We start from the raw sequence: 22969 nt of genomic DNA, 5'->3' as shown, positions 1-22969 counted from the left end.
CCTCAACAATAATGTTTTCTTTTCAATGCAATAATAGTTCTGGGAATTTAGTGCCTACTATTATAAACTATATCCATCCAACGAAAAAAGCAGCCTGGTTACGTCATATATACTATGACGTAGGGTTTGAAATCAAAATAAGCTGGCCATAAGAAACCATCAACAAACATATTAATCCGGTCAATCTAGACATTGAGATACTCGTTTAGAAATGGTGCCTCTAAGAAAAAAAAGTATTGATACCTTTTTTGTAGAGAATTTTATGATCTACAATTTCTATCTGGGGTTATTTTATGATAAAACTGACCATTTTCCCGAAAATCGCAAAAAACCAATTTTTTTCGAGATTTTTGACTTTTGACCTCGAATAAATTTTTTTCCAGGCATCGCAATCATTCGGAATTTTAAAATCTTGTTTCCGATCTCTTGGTGTAAGGGTCTTTTATCCACCATTCTTCAACTCCATGCTAACAGATGATCTAACATAGCCTTTCTGTGCCATTAGTGTGTCGATTAGTATGAAGATGTTCTTCATTACAGCAGTTTTGACTCCGAAATTCAAAATACATTTTATTTTGCTTTTAATTTCACATACTCAAGTAGCAATTCCGTATTCACTTTATGGGAACGTTCGTAGGCAAATTTTATTATGTAACTTCAGTCATTCAATAACATAATTTATTATGTGATTATGGTAATAATTGAGAATGAAACAGAGTGCATTATTCTGTTTACAAAATGAAGTAGGATTTTGCATATTTCAGAATACGCCATTGAAAAAAATTAAATGAATGGAAGAATGTATATTGAAAGTGGCCTAACCGACACAAGCAGTGATAATAATGATTTTGGAGATCAATACAGGTGATAGCAGGTATACTATGTTCGTTCTGTCTCATTCACTTCCGGATGTGGGCCCTCGATTTGGACCTCGATTTGGTCCTTGATTTGGACCCTCGATTTGGACCTCGATTGAGGCATAAGAACAATAATAATTGGGTATACAAGGTATTGTTTCAAAACACACCAAATACAGGGTGTGTACAGCGTTGAAAAAAAAAAGCTGCCAACGTAACAGAAGGAAAATATATGAAATACAGAGTGTGTACAGCGTTAAAGAAAAAAACATTGCTGATATCAAAATATACAGCGTGCAGCTTTAAAGAAAAAAACATGACGTCCAACACCCAATGAAACTCACGTTTCATTGGGTGTTGAAGGCTGTGTGGCTGCATGGACCTCGATTTGACACACACACACACACACACACACACACTGACACACTGCATATCAATCAACCCTATAACTTGAGAGAAGTATTTGTTACATTCGATAATGGTGGACATAAAAATGAATCTTGGCCCTAAAATTGGGTAAAAATGATTTCATCTATAATCAATGATAGTCATTTGCCAGTTTTGGGTGTTGAAATACCAAAAACCTCGAAATTTTGGAAATTAAGACTAATTTTTCATGACAGAACATTTGGTGATTCACATTGGAGAAGTATCAAAATAATGTATTTGATGTGTTTTGTAACAACACCTTGTATACCCAAAATTGTTCTTATGCCTCAATTGAGGGCCAAACGAAGGGCTCAAATCGAGGATCCAAATCGAGGACCAAATCGAGGTCCAAATCGAGGGCCCAAATCAAGGACCAAATCAAGGACCAAATCGAGGGTCCAAATCGAGGGCCCAAATCGAGGTCCAAAACGAGGTCTAAGTCAAGGACCCACCTCCAAATCAAGGACCCACCTCCAAATCAAGGACCCATACTGAAAACTTGCACTCCAACCAAACACCTGTAACAGCGTCCCTGTCACTTGTCATTCTTTTCCACACCCACACCACCGGCAAAGACCAACAACCCTTAACACACACACGCAAGGGTTGCTCTTTGCGCCGCCGCACCCTAATAAACCTCGCTGGGGTTGTTCTTGCTCTTCCTACCACCACCACCGACCCTCCATCCAACTGACAATCGCCATCCGACTCGCCATCCGACTACACCGGAAGTGAATGAGGCAGAACGAACGTAGTATACCTACTGGTGATATGTGAGCCCAGATACTATTAGGGAAACGTTTGAATTGAATATCACAACTTATTTATAATGAATATTTCACTCCACATTGTTATGGTTACGACTGGAACTGGTTTTGATAAGTAATTTCTGTGACGGGAAAAAGTTTGACATTTTATCTCTGATAAAAAGTTAGTACTTTTTTCCGATTCGGCTTTGGATTCTGCATTGAATTCTGAATTCAGCCATATTGCACACTTGTAGTTTTCCTTGAATACTGATGAAAAAAGGCAATTTTATTGCATACTATAAAGAGGAGTTTTTATGGGACACCCTGTATATACATATACACATAAGTAAAGGTAGAAATTTAATTTTTCAATATTAAATCGTCGTTTTTTCCGTCACAGAAAAAAAAATGTGTATTATACACGGGAAAAATATTAGAGTTTGACTCTCGAGCTAAAATCTAATACTTTTTTTCCTTGTATAATAAATAACTAACGAAATACGTATAATTCCTGACAGTATTAATATGTGGTATAGTTTTAGTAGTTGTTCATGATAATATAAACAAATTTGCGAAAATAAACTTGGATGAGTATTAGGTAATCAGTATTCGTGATTTGACAATAGATAGCGCTGTTTCGACTCACCATGGGTTTTATCAGTAGCGTTAGGCTGAACCACGAATGTATTGTTCGATCGTCTTCGTTCAAGTCAGGTTGGAGCCTAGCTCCCTTACCCTTGTGGCTGGCGTTTGTCAGAGGGATAAATGGGACATAACTGAATTTGAGATGACGGCATGAAAGTCCTCAGACATCAGTACCGCCCTTCACGGTGAACCCCTATCTGGCTGGGGTGAGATTGTTCATCCGTCGGGGCCTTCTATTTCGGGAGGGGTCGACTACAGCATAATCTATAGCTTCCCTAACTAACGGATTATCGCGAGTTTCCGCACCATCGACAACTCACCGATTTTTCGACTGAATGGACTGCTGAATGAATGGACTGCTGAATGAAAGGCCGCTGCAAATCTCTGCAGATGGTTTCCTCCAGTTTCCTCCAGTATGTCCTTTTAAGAACACTCCAGCTTGGAGTGTCCTTAAAAGACATACCTGAGGAGGTAGGGGCGATGTCAACAAAGACACCATCAATTGGATCGATAGTAAAAGCAATCCTCGGATATCAAAAATAAACGAGGCTATACAAGGAAGTTTTCGACCCGCCAAGGTCTCAGCAATGTTGTTAATTTGTACCAAGAATGAATTGCTGGACTCCTTGAATGAAAAAAGTGAGCAAGTAGAATTAGTAACACTTCTCACAAAGACGCCATCTGTCGGAGTATTTCAGGAATAACAAAGATAAACGAGGCTGTCCAAGCTGGCCAGTTGCACACTTCAGTTTTTCAACAGTAATATTACAATATTGGGTGAGAACATTTGAATAACAAAAAAAATTGAAGTCTTGTAGGAAATGACGTCTACAAACCAAGAAAAATCATAAGCACATAGATAGGAACGATTTTTGTAGGAAAATTTTCACTTCAACAGAAGATAAAAATCTTATGTAGAATAATTTTTCATAGTTTCAAAAAAGGTATTCATTTCCAGAATAAGTGGCTTTCAGGTATTTACCTGACTTGTGATAATAGGTTGATTTTCAACCTAGATTTTTTATTTTAGTTCATAAAAATTTCGAAAAATTATCGAATATCACTGTTCTAACCCTAGCTCTCCTTAAAGTAAAATCCTGAGTGCTTCTTTGATTTGAATGTCAGTGAATAGTTCCAATCGTCATTTTGATTTCAAAGAATATTCAATATTTATTTACCTTATATCTGAGATACCGCCAATTTCTTTCAATGAGTGTGCTTGCTGAAGAACTATACGTCTTAGAGATTTCTCGACTAGGTGTGTTGGGATGTGAAGTTTTATCACTTTCCTCAGAAAATGCTCGAGTTATGAGTATCCTCGGAGACCTTTCCGTAGTTTTTTCCAAAACATTTTTTGATATTTCTGATTTTCTTGAGTATTTTTCTCGCTGATCTACTCCAAAAAATTTTTGTAAAAGCATGTTGGTCGAGCTTGGTTTCACTGGTAAAGTCTTGAGTTTAAATTTCAAATATATTTCTTCTTCTGTTATCATTGAAACGTCTTGTTCATTGTTGGGAACCTAGAAAAAATCATGAAATGAGTAAAGTGTATAGACTTGAATATCAGTTCAATGTGAAAGAAAGGTTTTGGCTTTCTACTTTTCAATCCTCATACAAAAAATACTTAAAATCAGTACAAGCTGTTCTGATTGAAATAGGTTCTCCTTCACATGAATAATTTTTTTTGCATAAATGGCTCCTTTGAGACTTTAAATCGTCTCTTGAGATATGATTGTATATTTATAAAGTCAACTGAAAGTCATTTGAATGTCATCTGCCATTCAGAATTCAAAAATAGTTCAAGTTTACGGCTCACAAACCTAACTGTAGTTTCTTTATTCAGTGTGTAAAAGCCAAATAGAATACATGTACAATGACACGTACAATCCCCAATTTTTTAAATGAGAAGTATAGGCTTGTGATACATCGTTTGAAAGGTCTCTTCATTCTTTATTCAAAAATATTATCGCTTTCAAGTTCATCGCAACAATTAAGATAAAGTAAATTAAAATCATTACCCAAATTCGATAAAATACACTCAAAACTTATTATGATATACTCAATACTTATTTCATGTTGAGGTATTGATATGAGTTATTAGATAGTATCCCTTTGAAAACTGTAAATAATTTGCGTGGCAACGTTAGTGAAAAACCCCTTCTCAACTTGTTTTGTATGTTACAACATTTGTTGTCAGTATTTTAATTCGAGTTTAAAGTTGGTTAACTCCAAGTCTGACAATACAATGAGTGATGAATTCAAATTAGATGAGATACTTGAGTTTGAGGAAAACCCACATACATCGAGTAGACTGACATCCACTACATTCAATGTTAGCCATTCATCGATAGTAAACATGTTAAAAGAAAATAAAATGCATCTCTATAAAATGATACTTCCTCAGGAGCTCATGGAAGACGATTTTGATGAAAGAACGTATTTTTGTGATGAAATGATGGATATGATGGATATGGATAACAATATCATCCAATTAGAAGACGTTATGTTTTTGGATGAGTGTACGGTCATGCTAATCGGCACTACTTCAAAATGAGGTTATTCCTAGTTCAGAAAATGTATATCCTGAACCAGGAAACCCCTTAAGTTCCAGTGAATACGATATGGTTTCAGCAGGATGGAGCACCACCACATTACAAAGTTATTGTCCTAAATACCTCGATACAGCATTTCCTAATCGGTGGATAGGGAGGCGAGGATCGATTGAATGGCCAGCGCGATCATCACCTGTTCTTTCATCATACGATTTCTTTTTACGGGGAAAAGCCATGTGTACAAAACTAAACCTTCAGATTTGAATGACTCAAAAGAACGAATAACGCTTCCGTAGGTCGGTCACGTCTGATATGTTAAATAATGTTACAAGACAGTTTTATTTGAGATTAGGATGTTGCCAAGACGTTCGCGGTGAGGATTTTGAACATCTACTTCGTTAACATCCATAGTTTTTTTTCGTATTCTACATTTCTTTACGTTTGGCATTACATTTTAGTTTTTGAGTCTATTTTATCGAATTTCGGTAATTACATGATTTTAATTTCTTTCATCTTGATTGTTGCAATACATTTGAAAGCGATAACATTTTTGAATAGAGAATGAAGAGACCTTTCAAACTATATATCATAAACCTATACTTCCCATTTAAAAAATTGGGGGTTGTGCGTGTCATTCGAAGAGGGTTGAAGGTAGGGGTGGCATTTTTGCGTTGAAGAATACCAAATTTTTGGGAAAGAAAGTTTTTGGCTTTCTACTACTCCATCTTGATACAAAAAAAAGGATGAGGGAATCTTCCAAAGAAAGGAAAGAAGTAATCAATTTGAAAATAAGTAACTCTATACATGGATGTGTAGATCATGCAAAAAAGTAACTTTCAGACACAAACTGAAAGAAAGTCCTCCAGAAACAGCTTCTTTCATATAAACATTGAATTACATGGAAGAAAAAAATTCTTTCGAAACAAATACTTCTATATGAACACTGAATTATACAGAAGATACTTTTCTCTACTCAGTTTGTATTTCAAACATTCGTTGTGGAATAAAATTCAGATATCATTCACATGAGTTCTACTTTAAATGAATGGTAACAAATTGCACTTACATGGAACACTGTCACCCTCACTGGTATACACCAATGTTTCGCCTTAAGACACTTGCCCTGAGGCTCTTCAGTACCAAATTGGATAACATTATAGAAAATACACGCAATTCATTCATGAATTACGATTTTTTAATGTCACGGAATAAGCTTGATCTGCTTATGTCATCGATGACATCGTTCACATTCATTCACCTATTCGATTCAATCCCAGCCAAGAGGAGATGAATGAATTCCCTTTATTTTACCTCTCTCCAAAACTTTTCCTTTTCTGTAATACACATTATCCCCTTCATTTAAAGGCCGCAGGTCTTTTGCTCGTCTATTGCAATAGAATTTTTGTTTTTCATGTGCTAATATTCTCTTTCCTTGAATCCCTTCAGTGATATTTGGCATCAGCTCACTTTCTAAAATGGGCAGTTTTGTTCTTAGTGTTTTATTGGGCATAATTTGTTCTGAAGATTTTTGTAATTATTTGAGGGGTGTATTTCGGTATTCCATTAGCATTACATAAATATCCGTAACTGTTCCTTAGCCTTCCTCACTATGTTTTTCGCAATCTGGACGGCTCGTTCCGCTAACCCATTTGATTGCGGGTATGTTGGGGAACTTGTTGTTAATTTTATATCCCATTCTTTGTCAAATAAATGAAACTGATAACTATTGAAAGAAACATTATCTGATACCAGCTCTTCTGGTATACCGTTTCTCGCAAATGATTCTTTCAGTTGGATTATTACACACAACGCAGTTTTACCTTTTAATTCCTAGATTTCCAACCAGTTGGAGAAGTAATCTATTACTACTAAATAATGCACACCTCTAAATTCCAATATATCAGTTGCAACTTTCTTCCAAGCTCTATTAGGAACTTCGTGTGAAATGAGTGTTTCTTTTCTATTATTTCGAAATTTGTTACAAATTTCACAACTTACTACTTCATTTTCTATGCTCTTAGTTATTCCTGACCAAAACATGCATTGCCTTGCTCACATTTTCATTTTTGACATTCCCACTTGTCCTTCATGTAAATCCTTCAACATTTTAGTTCTCAGATTCGAAGGTACCACTAATTTGTGATCAACAAACAAAAGATTGTCCGCCACTGATATTGATTCCTTCATGTTCCAATACGAACTAACAGGTCCCTTGATATCATGTCTATAACGTGGCCATCCACGTGGTGATAAGATATTACCTGTTGCAGAACAGAATCGTCATTGGTCTGTTTTTGAAAATCCAGTTTTCTCTCTTCTGTAATTGCTAAATTTTTAGCAATAGAATGTAAAACATTTTGAAGTTCAGGATCATCCCTTACTGGATCCTTTAAATAAGCCCTTGACAACGTATCAGCAATACACATGCATTTCCCAGGAATGTATTTTATTTTCAAATCATATTTTAATAACTTCAACATCATTCTCTGTAATCTACTTGTGACACTACCAATTTCTTTTTTGAGAATAGTTTCAAGAGGTTTGTGGTCTGTTCCATACACATATTGATGAAATTTTTATACTCCAATAACTCTTTTTCAATTTGTGCAAAATTTTGTTCAAATGTTGTTAACGATCTAGACTAGAGCAATAAGATATTGGATGAGAATTTTGTAATGAACAGATTCCCAATCCATTTTTACTTGCATCACATTGAATTACAAGAGGCAAATTTATATCATAATAGCTCAATACTGGGGCATTACAGAGTATATTTTTATGATTTTCAAATGTATTACTGTGTAAAGGTAACCAACACCATTCAACATCACATTTCAGTAAATTTCGTAAAGGTGCATTGATTTCGGAATAATGTAGAATGAATTTTGGGGTGGTCCATTAAGAGAGTCATAGTTAAGACCGCACCGGGGGGCCTGGGGGCCGGTTAGGCCCCCCAGACGTACCCTGGCGTTGGATGCGATCGGGCGTGGAGGGGTGGATTTTCGGGAAATCCTTGCGGGTACCGCCCCTCACCCCACACCAACAGGATTTCGCAGGGCTTCCTCCCGCTCACCGAACCTGGAATTGCTTCCTTACATCTACTTAGTGTGGCTAACCAAGAGACAGGACCATCGGCAGCGTTCGACCGAACGTTCGTACAAGTTAACTAAGCTCCTCTTTCGCCAGAGAGTGCTCGCGTCGCACACCTCCCCCCGCCAACCATGCCAAATCAGTTGGGAATATGGTCCCGGAAGTGGCCGGCCGGGGTCCTAAGCTCGGATACTAGTAGCTCCGTCCAACCGGGTTCCGACACCTCAAGCGTCTGCCTTGGTGCCCTCCAAGGCTAGACTCGGATACTAGAGCCCGGAAGGACCGCAAGCCCCGACACCTCGAACGCTTGGATCCGTATAGAAGCAGGCGAGGATCACGGAACAGCATAAGCCGTGCAGTGCCTCATAATGGGCTGCAATGCACCCATGAATGGATTACCGCAGCCCTGTATCCCTTTACCCGCTAGCGGAGCCGCTGCCCCTAAGAGGCCAACGCCAGTTGGAGATGAGGCTCACTAGCCTCCAGCCGCGAGCGGGCACTCACCTCCCCCCTAGAACTCATGTTAGGAAAGTTCCCTTTTCAACGTTTGATGAGTAACCGTCGAGGACTCCCACGAGCATCCTCTACCACACATCATATGTCGAAGATGTCGCGCCCATTACCCGTATAGGTGCGGGATAGGGCGGTTCATCAACAACTTTTGGGTGTACGCCGTGTGGTCTGCACCGCATACCCTTACGTTACCCCAAGGGGCACTCATGTTAGGAAAGCTACCTTTCCAGCGTTGGATGAGTAACCGCCGAGGGCTCTTGCGAGACACCTCTCCCACACATCTAGCTTGAAATCGGTCAACGCCTGTTGCCCGCAGATGCGGGATAGGGTGGTTGACCGATAACTTTACTGGGTGAGTGCCGTGTGGTCTGCACCGGGGGACTGTCAAACGCCCATAAGAGAGAGACAGTGATCCCACGCCACTCACCCCCGTAATTTAAAGTTCCTAAAAACCTTTTCAAATCTTCTTTATTTTTAGGCGATTCCATTTCAGTTATGGCTCTCACTTTATCTGGATCTACTTTGAAACCGTTTTCGCTAATAATATTCCCGATGTATTTTACTGACACAATATTGAAACTTTTCTTTATTGAAAGTAATATTGTGACGACTGGCCGTTTCAAAAACCTCATGAAGATTTCGATCATGTTCATCTTTTGTTTCCCCAGATATTATTAAGTCATCAAAAATGTTCATTACTCCCTGAATTCCCACAAATATTTGTTTAATCTTTTTTTGAAATACCTCTGGAGCTGATTTGATACCAAAAGGCATTCTCAAAAATTTGTGCCTCCCGAATGGAGTATTGAACACACAATCAGAACTAGGTTTGTCTAATGCTATTTGCCAAAATCCTGAACTCATGTCAATAACAGAACAATATTTTTTACCATTCATAGTTGCAATTACATCTTCCTGAGTAGGTATTAAATAATGTTCCCTTTTCATAGCTTTATTGAGATCTTTTGGATCAAGGCATAATCTAAAAGATCCATTCTTTTTTTCTACTATTACCAAACTATTAACCCAGTCTGTTGCTTAATCAACCTTCGACACAACACCTATATTTTCAAGTTCATTTAATTCTTCTTTTAGTTTGGACCTTAAAGTGAATGGTACTTTTCTATAAGCATGAACTACCGGAGTCACATTTGTATCTAATTCAATATGATATTCACCTTCTATTTTTCACAGACATGTAAAAATAGACGTATAATTTTCTATCAATTTATCAATTTCACAGTTTTCAGTTACATTATCCACTCGTTCAAGAATATTCAGTTTAATACAGCCTTCCAGAGCCTTAGTTTTGAAATCACCATAACTAACTAAAATCGCATTTGCTGACTGTACATTAAGCTTTAAATCATCTTGTTTCAACTGTTTCAACTGTTCTAACACACTTTGTGGCAATAAATTCACCTCACTTCCCGAATCTAGTTTGAAATTAATATTATGTTTTCCAATTTGAACATTTGAATACCAGGCTTTGGTTATTTCATTAATTACAATCTCGGAAAGGAAAAATTCATCATTGTAATCCTCGATTCAAATTTCTTTAATTTTTTTTTTAATTATCAGTCTGATTGTGAGAAATTTTAAAAAAACAACAATTCTCAAAGTGATTTTTACCTTTACAACAATTACAAAATTTTACAAATGCAGGACAACTTCTAAAACTATGATACCTGTTACATTTTGAACAATGATTTGTTCTGTACTTATATTCATGCGCAGTATGACAACCATTCGATGAATTGACAGCCATTGATTTAGTTTTTGTGGTTAACTGGATTTGTTCTACCTTTGGCAAATCCTGCAAAACCCTTGCCTGTTCTTCACTAAGCTCCTGTATTACACAAAGGTCTATTGCTTCTGATAATGAAATGTCATTTGTCTTCAATGAAGCCTTTTGCGTCTTTTTGTCGAAAATTCCGCAAACAATCCTATCTGTTATCTCTCTCTGTCTCTCAAACTGCCAAATTCGCAAGTTGCAGCTCGTATTTTCAATTTCAACAAGAAAGATTCAAACGGCTTACCGTTATGTTGCTGAACTGCAAAAAAATTGAATCTTTCAATCGTCAGGTTCTTCTTGTTCAAATTCACCCAAGATCACATCAAAGTTAGTTTCGTCTTCCTTTTTCTCATATTTAAATGTCTGTTTCACTTCTATAGCATCTTCTCCAATCAAATTTAGAAGTATATTGATCTTCCTTTTATCTGTTGCGCCATCCAATCCAGCTGCACTCATATACATTTCAAAACAACTTTTCCATTTTGGTCATTCGGTGCCGGTATTTCCTTTCAATTTCAATAGTGGAGACTTATTGAAACCTTCTGTCATTTTGACTTTACTCAAATAATTTATTCAACTTAGTTTCTATCTTTACTCTATTTTATTTTCGAATCACACTTCTTGGTCTTTTACCGCTGCCAAATTATAATTTACATTTGACGTCTATCGATATTTTTTTTCAATATGTACAGTAACCGAAATAATGAATTTATTCCATTTGGCTTTTACACACTGTATAGGTAAAATGGTTTTTATCAGTTGCTCCGTTCGCGTGACAGAATAAGTATAATTAATTCACCTGCGTAGGGCCCGATTTTGAGGGTATATTCATGAGTTTATCTGAATAAAAGTAGTCTATGCTACTTCAAAATGATGTAATTTTCTGATAGTGATAGAATTATCGAAATGAGTTAGACTTAATCTGACGTAAAAAGTAAAATTAATGGACTGGGTACAAAACAATTTCCTGTCCGCAGGTTTGCAACTTTTTATTGAAACAAAGAAAGGCTCGACATTGAGAAACATCGTATCAATGAAAGGTTTTGAATCTAGCCAATGTGTTAATAAGGAAACGATGATTTGAATCTAGCCAATGTGTTAATAAGGAAACACGAGAGTGTTTTCATAAATTCTCGACTTTCAAAAAAGGTGTCTCATAGTTTGTTGCTGTTTCATTCGAACCAACAACCACTTATCGGTGATTTATTCAAAATCTTGATAAAATTTTCCTTAAAATCTTAAATTGGTATTTTGAATCAATTTAGGATCATTATGGATGCTACTAATGCTTCAACTGTAACATATCCCCTGATATCTTAGCATCTTCTAATTTATATCTAATGAATCCATGAATATTAAACAGGTCAAAAGTGTAATAACCAGTAAACTGATTACAAATTAATAAAAAAAATTGTATAATGGGTCAATATTTATAATAAACGGCTAACCATTCCGAAACAATATAGTTTTTCACATTAAGGTTTTTTTTGTGTTTAGATATAATTAATTCTCTGTTAATCATTAGTGTATATTGAGTTAAGGTCACTGTTATAAACATTCAAGTTTATCAAGAAACGTCAGTTGTGAATTTAAATGAGAGTATGAATACCAGTTCAACTCTGTGTGAAAGAAAACGTTCTTGTACAAAACCCTAGACATATGCAACCAACCATACAAAACACAGTATTGTATGTTGCCTGTTTCAAGTGGGTGAACCGACTTTAATAGATTGAATGTTTTATCAGATATATTCAATTCAACCTTGCGAAGATGGAATTTTTTTTATATGAGAGCCAGGTGTCCCACAGCTTATCTAAGCTTAGTTGACAAACAAGCATGCCCTTCAATTTTTTTTAAATCTGAAAGACCAACAGTCGTCTGCATATTTTGAAACAAACTTGAAAAAAATACAAGTCTCTTGAGTTGAAACTTTATTTGAAATTAGTATTGTATATCAATAAAGTAATAACAATATAGCTCTGACTCTGAAATTCATATAGTTAGCTCTCAAAACGTGATAATATTCGAACTTTTCATTAATATGGTAAAATAGTCATGATTTTTAATTTTTTCAATTACCTACTTTTGTAACCATTCAACTGACAGAAAAATATTGGTCAGAAAATTTACGTGAAAAAGAAAACAAATCCGAACTACAAAGAATACATGGAAAGAGATAAAATCATTATTATAATTCATCTGGAGAGTAGGCATTTTTTATAAATTGCTGACAGAGATGGCTCTACTAGAAAAAGTTGATGAATTTTAGGAAGTTTCAGTTTTTTGAAAGTCATTCTATCTCCTCTCAGCTAGTTTAGGCAATTATTCGCCAAAGAAATATTCAAAATATTCAAAATCCAAAATTTCCTAAAAGTATTGCAGTATTAACAATTAGTTTCATATTTTTTTGTAGAGCTCTTTGAAGACAAAAAAATTGGAAACAGAAGGTTTCATTATCAATGAATATAAAGCTATAAGAAGTTTCAGAGTGGGTTAAGAGACCTAAAGTCCATTTCATCACCAACGAATTAAATAATTTGAAAAAAAAAACTGTAAATTGTTGTATACTGAAAAACATTCATGGCAAGAGCGGCATTGATGTGGATGATAATGAAATGATATTATTATATATACAGTGCATTCTATTCAAAACGAGCCATCCTGAATAACTATTGGTACAATGATTTGCAGGAAAAATAAAAATTACGTCAACCATAGTATACAGGGGGACACATTTTGACATATTCACATTTGATGTTACTTCCCATATCGCACCTCGAGAGCATGTCACTAATTTTTTTAAAAATGGATCACCTTATATTATTTTGCATTATCAGATGCTCCATGATGAGCAGATTTCAACATAGTATAAAACATATGGTCTGAAGCTCATGGTTCGGGAGCTAAACATTTACTTGAGTTGAAAACGAGCCACCTTGAATAATTTTTGGAACAATGATTTCCAGGAAAAATAAAAAAACACCTAATCAATAGTATACGGGGGGACACATTTTGACATATTCACATTTGATCTAACTTTCCCTATCGCCCCCCAGAGCATGTTTCCTTTTTTTTTTAATAGATCAATTGTTTTGCATTATCAGATGTTCCATGATGAACAGATTTCAACAAAATTATTTGAGTTGAAAACGAGCCACCCTGAATGAACTTCTTTACAATATGTTTCCTATATGTTTTTCATAGGTGTTTTTGTGAAGTATACTTCAAAAAAGTTTTATTTTGCCTAGTTAAGTTTGAGTTCGATATTTTCTTCATTTTGTATTTGTCTCATTCTACAATAACCTTTACCTACCAGGTGAAGTTACTATTGGTGCTTCTGTGAATTCTTGGGAAGCAATGGTTTATACGCTTCGAGAACGGATTGAAATAGTCAGTTTGTACTACCAGAATGGAAATAGTGCTAGAGCTGCTGCCCGTATGTTCAATGATAATCATCCAGGTAGAAATGTACGACACAAATACGTTTCGGAATTGTTGAACAAATTTACGGAAACTGGATCTGTCAACAATAAAAAGCATAACAGTTCAGGAGTTGTCAACGATGAAGCTATTTGTACTGCAGTTTTAGGGCACGTATGACTAATGGAAAATTCGCAATCTCTTACTAAGTTATCTCGAGAATCAGGAATCAGTCGTACAGATGTTTTCAGGGTCCTTCAAAAGTACAAATTTCATCTATATAAAATTAGACTATTTCATGCATTGAACGAAGGTGATTTCGATAGACGTATTGAGTTTTGTGAAAGTCTGAACGGATCAACTTGCATCACAATTTCTTCTATAAATATTTTTTTCGGATGAATGTACAGTTAGTTTGAATGGAGAGGTGAATCGGCAAAATTGTCGATAGTGAAGTGATACGTATCCTCATTTATACCGTCAAGTTCATACCCAACGTCCTTGAAAACTGAATAATTGGGCAGGGATTTTAGGTGACTGCATCATAGGACCCTTTTTTTAACGATGATAATTTGACTAGTTATAAATTTTTGGGTATGTCGGAGAATCGAATAATACCGTGCATCTATAGGGAATTGAGGAGGATTCGAAAACGAAATAATTTTTCAGCAGGTTGGTGCACCTCTTCATTATGCAGCTTGATTGCGTCAATTTTTGGATGATCATTTTCCTGGTCGCTGGATTGGCAGAAGAGGTCCTACAGAATAGCCACCAAGGTCTCCGGGTCTCACTCCTATAGATTTCTTTCTATGAGGTCATTTGATGTCTGAAGTTGAAGTGTATGAGATAGAATCAACAGCGTTAGAAGATTAGAGAGAGGAATTGCAGAGAAATAACACCTGAGATTCTCAACCATGTGAGGGCGGCAACGAAAGCTCGTTTGTACCATTGTATGGTAGTTGGTGGAAACGTTTTTGAACATTTACTGAAGACATTTTTTTCTTCTCAATATCCAGTCATCAGATTTTGACTCAAGAATTAATAAAAATGTGGATGAAATGTGAATATGAAAATGTGTCCCCCTGTATACTATTGTTGACATGTTTTTTATTTTCCTGAAAATCATTGTACCAGAAGTTATTCAAGGAGGCTCGTTTCAAATGGAATGACATTGTTATAATGTTATAGGAGAAAAAAAAAACATATTTTTTTCTCACCTGAAGAGTATTACAACTAGTTGTCTGCTTCATCTGTTTTTCGTATTCCTCTCTTGGAGAATGGCTCAAACTGTTGGATGAAGGTGGCCTCCAAGTGATTTCAGATGCTATCCTTTTGATCTTGTTATTTTTGCTTGGGCTTCTGATCGCCTTATTGACGTCGATTATTGTTTCCGAAAGTCTTCTCTGAATCGCAGGTCTTGTGAAAAATCCCAAGGGAGTTAATGACGGACGCCTGCTACCACAAGTAGAAGGCGTTCTCGCTTGAATCTCTTGATTGACTTCACTCTTCGTCTGTTTCTTTCTCCAGTAATTTTGGAATGTTTTCCTGAGTGCTCTACTCTTGATTCCGTATAGAAACCCATTAACTGGCAGTGTTGAAATGAGTAAAAAAGAAGCTAACGTGTAGAAGTTTGAATGCAGTTTTCCATCAGTCATTTTCATACTTAGACTGAAAAAAAACCGCTTTGAATGTTTTGTGATCTTCGAATGAAAATATCGTTACCTGTTATTGTGAATTGCACCGATAGTTGCCTCCCACAATATAATGATATAATATGGTAGGTAAAGCAACAGAAAGGAACCTACTAACTGAAAAACGGAGTAGATGGCGCTACGTCCGCGAAATTTCGGACCACCTGAAGATGGCGCCGTAACGGTGGGGACGAAAAATGGATTCCTTTGGTGGGTGATGGTTACTTGAGCTGAAAGAGTGACCTCGTAAATGGCTGATGCGATCCGATGTCTATGGTAACGGGCTATCATGAAAATCTGCAAAAGTAAAAAAAAGCTTTCATTTTGAGACTAGGCACTTTAAGTTATTTCTGATTGGAGAAATATGGGAATATTCGGCTTGAATTTCACGATAAAATGCTAAAAATGATACTATTCAATACAATGGTGAAACATCAGTTTTTGAACAACCACACTACTCGGGAAAACTTTTGGCTTTCCACTTCATAATCTTTGTATACAAAACATTTGGGAATCTGCCCAAGGAAGGAAAAAAAAAATTGATTTGAAAATAAACGCCTCAAAAAGATGTGTAAATCACGCATAGAAGTTAATTTTGGACACATTTTTTGCTTAAAGATAGAGAAGCAGAAAGCTAAGAGTTTTCTTACCCAAAAATTTATCTCTTCAATAAAAATACCCCTTTCAATTCACATTTTCTTAATTGGGATACATTTGAATTAAATGATTTTGGTTTATGAAAATTGAATGATTTTTAACAAAAGGGTTCGAATAACGAGAGTCAACGAATATCTTAGGTAGGTAAGTCTACTCGTACATATTCAAACTTGACCAAATAAATCCGGCTTCTTAACGAAGCCGGCGTTAGATTCTTAGATTACTTCCTGGTAACAAGGCGTTCTATTAGGCGTTAGGTATCTCGAAGGTTCCATTACCTCAAAATCACTTGAATGATGTGATTAAAAAACTTTTGTCTGGTAAATTTCATTTATACGACCGGTTTCGGGTTCGGGTTCGGGACCGGTTTGAGTTTTATACTTGATAAAGGGGTCAAACCCGAAACCGGTCGTATACATAAAATTTACCAGTGGTATTTAGACAAAAGTTTAGACAAAAGTTTTTTATTCATTTCATTTAAGTGATCATAATTACCATAAAGTAAACTAGTCATCAATCACACCTATTAGCTCAAAATAATACATCTTTTCGGTATGGATACATTAATCTAATGATAGGGCCTCATTTCGAAAAACTCTGATCCAGACGCGTGGGGAAATATTTTCACTATGACACCTTAGATGAGTCATGTAATAAGAAATCTCTGAAACAAAAAACTCTCAGTTTAACCCATTTCTATTATATAATGAAAAAATGATGTTTGGAATGCAACTCTTCCATTGAAATATGTGTTAGTATAATTTCGATAGGTATAAATTTTGAGTGAATTTTTTGTTTTTCCCGAGACCTGAAATATAACTTTCGGATGTCAAAGTCCTTTTTTAAAAATTAATTTTATTAACAGAAATTGATGTTAACAGTATGAGAGCAAAATTATAACTGAATTACAAAAGTATTCTTCCCATGAAGATAAGAATGCTTGCACATCAGTTTCTCAGAATCGCGAGATTCTGCTTCAGCATGGTCAGCGGTTCACATGGGAACGGGCGATATAATTCCTCCCCCCGAAGATTCAACGTAGGAGGGTCAGCGAGGAAGTTGAACCCTAGACATCTCGATATCTTGACTTGGTTTGGATGGTCCATTGGTTTTGCACCCTCTGAAGCCAATCTTCTTGTGCAGTAGGTACAAACAGATTGATACTAGGACCAAGTAGATAAACATCGTCCAAAAACTTGGGATATGTGCTACGTCTTTGAAAGATATAATCGGTTCGTTTTCCATTATTGCGGTTTTTATTGAATGAAGTTCGTCCAGGTTCAGGTCATCAAGTTGGATCCCTATTGATTTGGGTGGCTCTGGCTTCCCTTCTTCCAAGTCTGGTAAGATGATTGGTTCACTATTGGTAACTTGGTGATCGTTGGTTATGATTTGGTTGCCACAGGATAACTGGCATCCAATTGGAATGTCGAATAGATAACTTCCAGGTAGTAGGTTCTCGATTTCGTTCTGGTTCTGGCACTTGAGTTTGGTAGTTTGTTGAGCCGGTAGGAGGACAACCCATTTGTTTGAGTTGTCTAGTTGTCTAATGGCTGGTCTCGATAAATGTATGACAGTCTGCTTACAAGTGGAGGTGCTCTGGACATTGAGTAGCTGGATTTCGCATGGATTGTCTTCTGTCAGCTCTCTGATGTTGGTGGATGGGCAGATATAGGTTCGATGGGAGATCTCCAAACAAGGATCGCTCAAGAATGCATACAATTTTTCGTTTTTTGACAAATATTTGTTTTGAGGTATAACAGCCTTAAACTGACCCTTAGTTAATATCGGAATAGAAAATAGGTGATAGTAATCGAAATTTGATGGATGGGTAATTGGAATATGCAAGATATAGGTTATTCTGAAATTTGATATATAGCTTTTGGGGCTAATAATTTTTTCATAAAGCAAAGTATTCTCGAAACTTATTTCAATTGGTAGTTGGTCTTTCTCAACAATTTCATTCAATTTTTGCAGTTCTTTGAACAAATCTTTTGTTTTTATAATACTAGGATGAAGAATGTTCAGTCTAGAAAATTGTATTGAGTTTTCAACATCTTGCAAAATTGAATTTATGATTTCAAATGTATTGATTATCTGATTCAAGATGTCTTTAATAAACATAGAGTTTTCTTTATACGTTTGATTTTCAACAATTTTTACTATTTGATTAATTTTTGATTCCAAAAGCCTTTCGTTATGTTTCACTTGCTGAACTGTACTATTGAACTGATCAATTAATGAGATTGAGAGTGAGTTTTGCTTCTTGATATTCGTTACTAGATTATTTTGATTATCTTGTAATTCTTTGATCAGGTGGTCATATTTTTCACCATCGTTGGAATCTAAATTTCCTGTGATCGACTTGAAAATGGATCCAATTCCGTTTATAAGACCGCGCTTTGTTCTAAGTGGATGTGGTAAAATATTGTTGAGTCTATCAGTCACCTCCTTTTCCGAAAATTCTAATATTTTTAAATAGTTAGATGTGTCCCATGAGTAGTCTTTGTGACCGCCTACAAGTGTCCTTACATTTTTTGAATGGAATTTCAGTTTATTTACCTCCACGATTATTGGATTTAAATCATAATAATGAATAAGTGAATATGCGTGCGTTTCGACTTTGGCTGTTCCAAGTTTGAGAGGAATAAGTCCTGGATTGTTCTTTAGGTTTTGTTTAGATATATTTTCTTGGAGTCCGAGAGTTCCAGATAATCTGAAAAATTAATCAATTTTTAATGGGAGATGGGTATTTTTTGAGGGGACGTTTTAAATTGTCCATGTGAATTTTTTGTTGGTTTTCTGTAGAAACTGTTTTCATTGTATGATCGACCGTTTTGATTTGAGTTGGTTTTTGAAATTTATTTGCATCCTTCTGCCTAATATGTTTTTTCACGTAAACTTTTTGTTTGGTTTTGAATACAATGGAATCATCACGTTTTTTATTTTCTCGTTCTACTATCTTTTCCTTTTGCTTTATTAGATCCGAGTTTATTTTGGAATAGAAGAGTTTCGATCGTTCCTTGTGATCATTGGTGTAATCATTTAGTAATTTCCGAACAATATTAATATTGAAAGGATCATTGGTTGAAATGTGACCACTTATGATGTCAATTGGCTTGAGTTTTGTGACCGAATGTATAGAGTGGTTGTATGCCAAAATTGCGTACAACATTTTCATTTTTGGAGGGGTTTTCAAAAATCCTCTAGTGTTGAGTAGACGAATGTGTTCTAGAATGGTAGAATGGAACCGTTCTATCAATCCATTGGATTGAGGATGGTGTGGTGATGTGAAATGAACTTCGACTTTGTGTAAAGCCAGGAGTTCCGAAATGAGAAAGTTATTGAATTCGGTACCGTTGTCAACGATAATTCGTTTGGGGATACCATGATGGGAAAAAAATTGAATGAGGTTGTCGGCTATTTCCGTACCTGTCAAGGAGTTGAGTAGGTATGCCTGTGCGTACTTTGAAAAACTGTCTATGATTGTGAGGAATTTTCTACTTTCGATAGTGAATGTATCCATATGTACGATTTCGAAAGGTTTGGTTGATGTAGGGGTGATGTTGAGCTTCATTTTGATGGGGTTTCGCTCATATTTGCTTTGTTGGCAAATAAGGCATTGATTAATATATGTTTGAATGGTTTCTTTTATGTTCGGCCAGTAATGTTTTTCCTTAATTCTTGCGAAAGTTTCGTCAACACCGCGGTGGTTTGACTTACCTTCATGGTGGTTTTTGATAATTTCTTGAACGTCTTCTTTTTTTGTAATGTATGGTTCATAAAGTTCGGGGTTTTCAAAATAGACATGGTACTGCACTCCTGGGGCGACATATTCTTTGATAAAATTCAAAATATCGTTTTCTGTATTATTTTGCGATATTTGTACATGAATTCTCATCTTTTTCTCGAACAGAATGGTAGTTTTAGGTTTGGCCGGAGAATGGAGAACTGAGCTTATAATCAACTGATTGAGCCCTAGGTTCACGGCACACTGCGCTATTGGAATTGTTACAACAGGGTTCTGTTCAGCATTTGAGTGAATGGTGTCATCTTCTATTTGTTCGGTATTAGGTTGCAATGGTGAAGAAATGTCATTTCTTCCATTGCCTGTGGAAGGTAATTCATTGTCTTCGTGTATTCTGAGTTCTGGTAGGGGTTCATCTCCTGTACGTTCGGTATCAGGTTGAACTTGTAAAGAGAGATTGTCATTTTCTGTGTGACTTTTCGGAGGTAACTCGTTGTCCGTATTATTTACATGCATTTCGTTAGGAGGAATCATGATGGGGGAATATTCAGTGTCCAGATTGGGTTCTCCAATAATCAAAATATCGGAAGAGGGTTGATAATCCGGGGTTTCAAGGCAACGACTTACTGGGTTTCCTTGACCACTGAAAGTGACACCTTGATTTGTTAGACGTTGTGATTCGTCTAGTATGTCATCCAATTCCTCCCAAAAGGTTTTGGTGTCCTTAGTGTGGATTTCGACACGGGATAAAGCATCGGCGTTGGTGTTCAACTTGCCTTTTTTGTAGATTATGGTATAATCGTATTCCTCTAGTTTGATCCGCCATCTCAGCAATTTTGAGTTGGGGTCCTTCAGAGAGAATAACCACTGAAGGGGTTTGTGGTCAGTGACTATATTGAACTTTCGTCCAAAGAGATATGGGCGGAAGTATTTAGCCCATACGATCGCGAGAAGCTCTTTCTCAATGACTGAGTAATTTTGCTCAGAGTCATTCAGGGTCCGAGATGCGTATGCAACTGGAAGGTCTTGGCCTATAGGGCCTTGAGAAAGGACAGCTCCTAGGGCGAATTTACTTGCGTCCGTGGTGAGATTAAAAGGTTTAGAAAAGTCGGGGTACTGCAAAATCGGATCATTGATTAACAGGTTTTTGCAGGTATTGAAACATTCCAAAAACTCTGCATTATGTTCAATTTTTGCGCCTTTCTTCAGGCATTTGGTTAATGGTTTCGTTAGTCTAGCGAAATTATTGATAAAGCGTCGATAGTAACCTAACAAACCCAAGAATCCTTTGATCTGTTTGGTGGTTTTTGGGACGGGGAAATTTTTGATGGCTGTGATTTTATCTGGATTCGGCTTGACACCTTCGGGAGTCACGACGTGTCCCAGATAGGCTACTTCCTTTCGTAGGAATTCCGATTTATCCAGCTGAATTTTGAAGTTTGAGCTTCTCAGCCTGTTGAAGACAGATTTAAGGCTCTCAAGGTGTTCTTGGAGGGAAGTCGAGAAGATAATAATATCGTCGAGGTATACCAAGCACTTTTCGTTCTGGATACCACGAAGGATATTATCCATTACGCGCTGAAAGGTAGCTGGCGCGTTTTTCAAACCAAATGGCATTCTCAGGTACTCATAATGGCCATGTTCCGTATTGAAAGGTGTTTTTTCAATATCGTCCTCTTCCATTTCAATTTGATGGAAGCCACTGGCCAGGTCGAGTGTTGTGAAATACTGGCATTTTCCCAGTTTGTCCAGAAGATCTGTGATGTTAGGTAAAGGGTATTTGTCATCTATCGTTTTCTCATTGAGCTTGCGATAGTCAACAACAACCCTCCATTTTTGCTTCCCAGAAGCATCGACCTTTTTGGGTACCATCCAAATAGGCGATGACCAAGGAGAATTGCTTGGCCGAATAATTTTCTGGTCGAGCATTTTTTTGATCTGATTTTCGACTTCTTGCTTGTGTATGAATGGGTACCGGTATGATTTTGTATACACCGGTATTTCATCAGATGTTTTAATTTGGTGCTTTACACGGCTCGTAAAAGTCAGCGGGGTATTTTCATAATAAAATATGTCAGAGAATTCTTTGCACAGCGAAAGTATCTTAGATCTTTCCTCGTCATTCAAATGGTCACATCGAATTTTTGAAAAATCTAAATTTCGCTTAGGGGAATCATCAAAATTATGAAAATCGATTTTTTGAATTTCATTCTTATCAAATTTTTCAACAGCGATTGGTTCTGAAAAATTCAGGGTTACTGGTTTGGTGGTGTTGTTCAAAATTGTAGTGAGAGCTCTACCTTTATTTGCAACAGTAAGACACTCTGGCAATTCACAATTATGGAAGCGTTGGTGAGGTATTATTATTTCACCATTCTGAATTGATGTTTTGACCTGTATCACTTGCTCAGATCTTGGAGCAATCGTAATTAAATTGAGATCGCTTTTTGTTTTTTGAAACTTCAGTTTTATTTTCGCATAAGGAGTGATAAGATAGCCATTACCAAAATCTAGGTTAGCTTGTAAAAGTTTTAAATTGTCAAGACCAATTAATCCTTTGAAAATGTCATGAAATTTGAAAAGGAAAAATTTTAAATGTTTTTGTTGTGGCAAATTGAATAATTTTGAAGCGGGCATAGATGCGCTATATTTATGAGCTGATTTTTGGAAAACTGTGGAAACAATAAACGGGTCGTATTTAATTAGATTTGGAAACAGTTTTTGAGCAATTCCTGGATCTATAAAAGATTTCGTGGAGCCTGAATCAATGAGAAATTTTGCGTCATAATCCGGAAATGTTATATATGATAATTCGCTAGAACT

The 22969-nt window shown here is 36.3% G+C and overlaps 2 protein-coding genes across 2 annotated transcripts in view; one reads left to right on the top strand and one right to left on the bottom strand.

Moving 5' to 3' along the window:
• The window catches only part of LOC111507286 (uncharacterized), a 495004-nt gene that overhangs the window by 11696 nt on the left and 460339 nt on the right, over nucleotides 1–22969 (bottom strand). Inside the window, exons 7-9 of the mRNA XM_074180055.1 lie at nucleotides 15773–16038; nucleotides 15268–15718; nucleotides 3859–4200 (exon numbers count right to left, since the gene is read on the bottom strand). Of these exons, the coding sequence (XP_074036156.1) occupies nucleotides 3859–4200; nucleotides 15268–15718; nucleotides 15773–16038 (1059 nt within the window). The remainder of the gene's footprint in view (nucleotides 1–3858; nucleotides 4201–15267; nucleotides 15719–15772; nucleotides 16039–22969) is intronic.
• LOC111510262 (uncharacterized) overlaps nucleotides 1–22969 on the top strand; it is a 261734-nt gene that overhangs the window by 32728 nt on the left and 206037 nt on the right. The gene's annotated exons all lie outside the window — the stretch shown is intronic.

The sequence above is a fragment of the Leptinotarsa decemlineata genome, unplaced genomic scaffold (genome assembly GCF_025532065.1).
Source record: "Leptinotarsa decemlineata unplaced genomic scaffold, Ldec_3_MD MMD2_tig00026282_RagTag_RagTag, whole genome shotgun sequence".
In the NCBI taxonomy this organism is placed as follows: Eukaryota; Metazoa; Arthropoda; class Insecta; order Coleoptera; family Chrysomelidae; genus Leptinotarsa; species Leptinotarsa decemlineata.
Note: the sequence above shows the minus strand (reverse complement) of the source record. Positions and strands in the feature narration are given on the sequence as shown.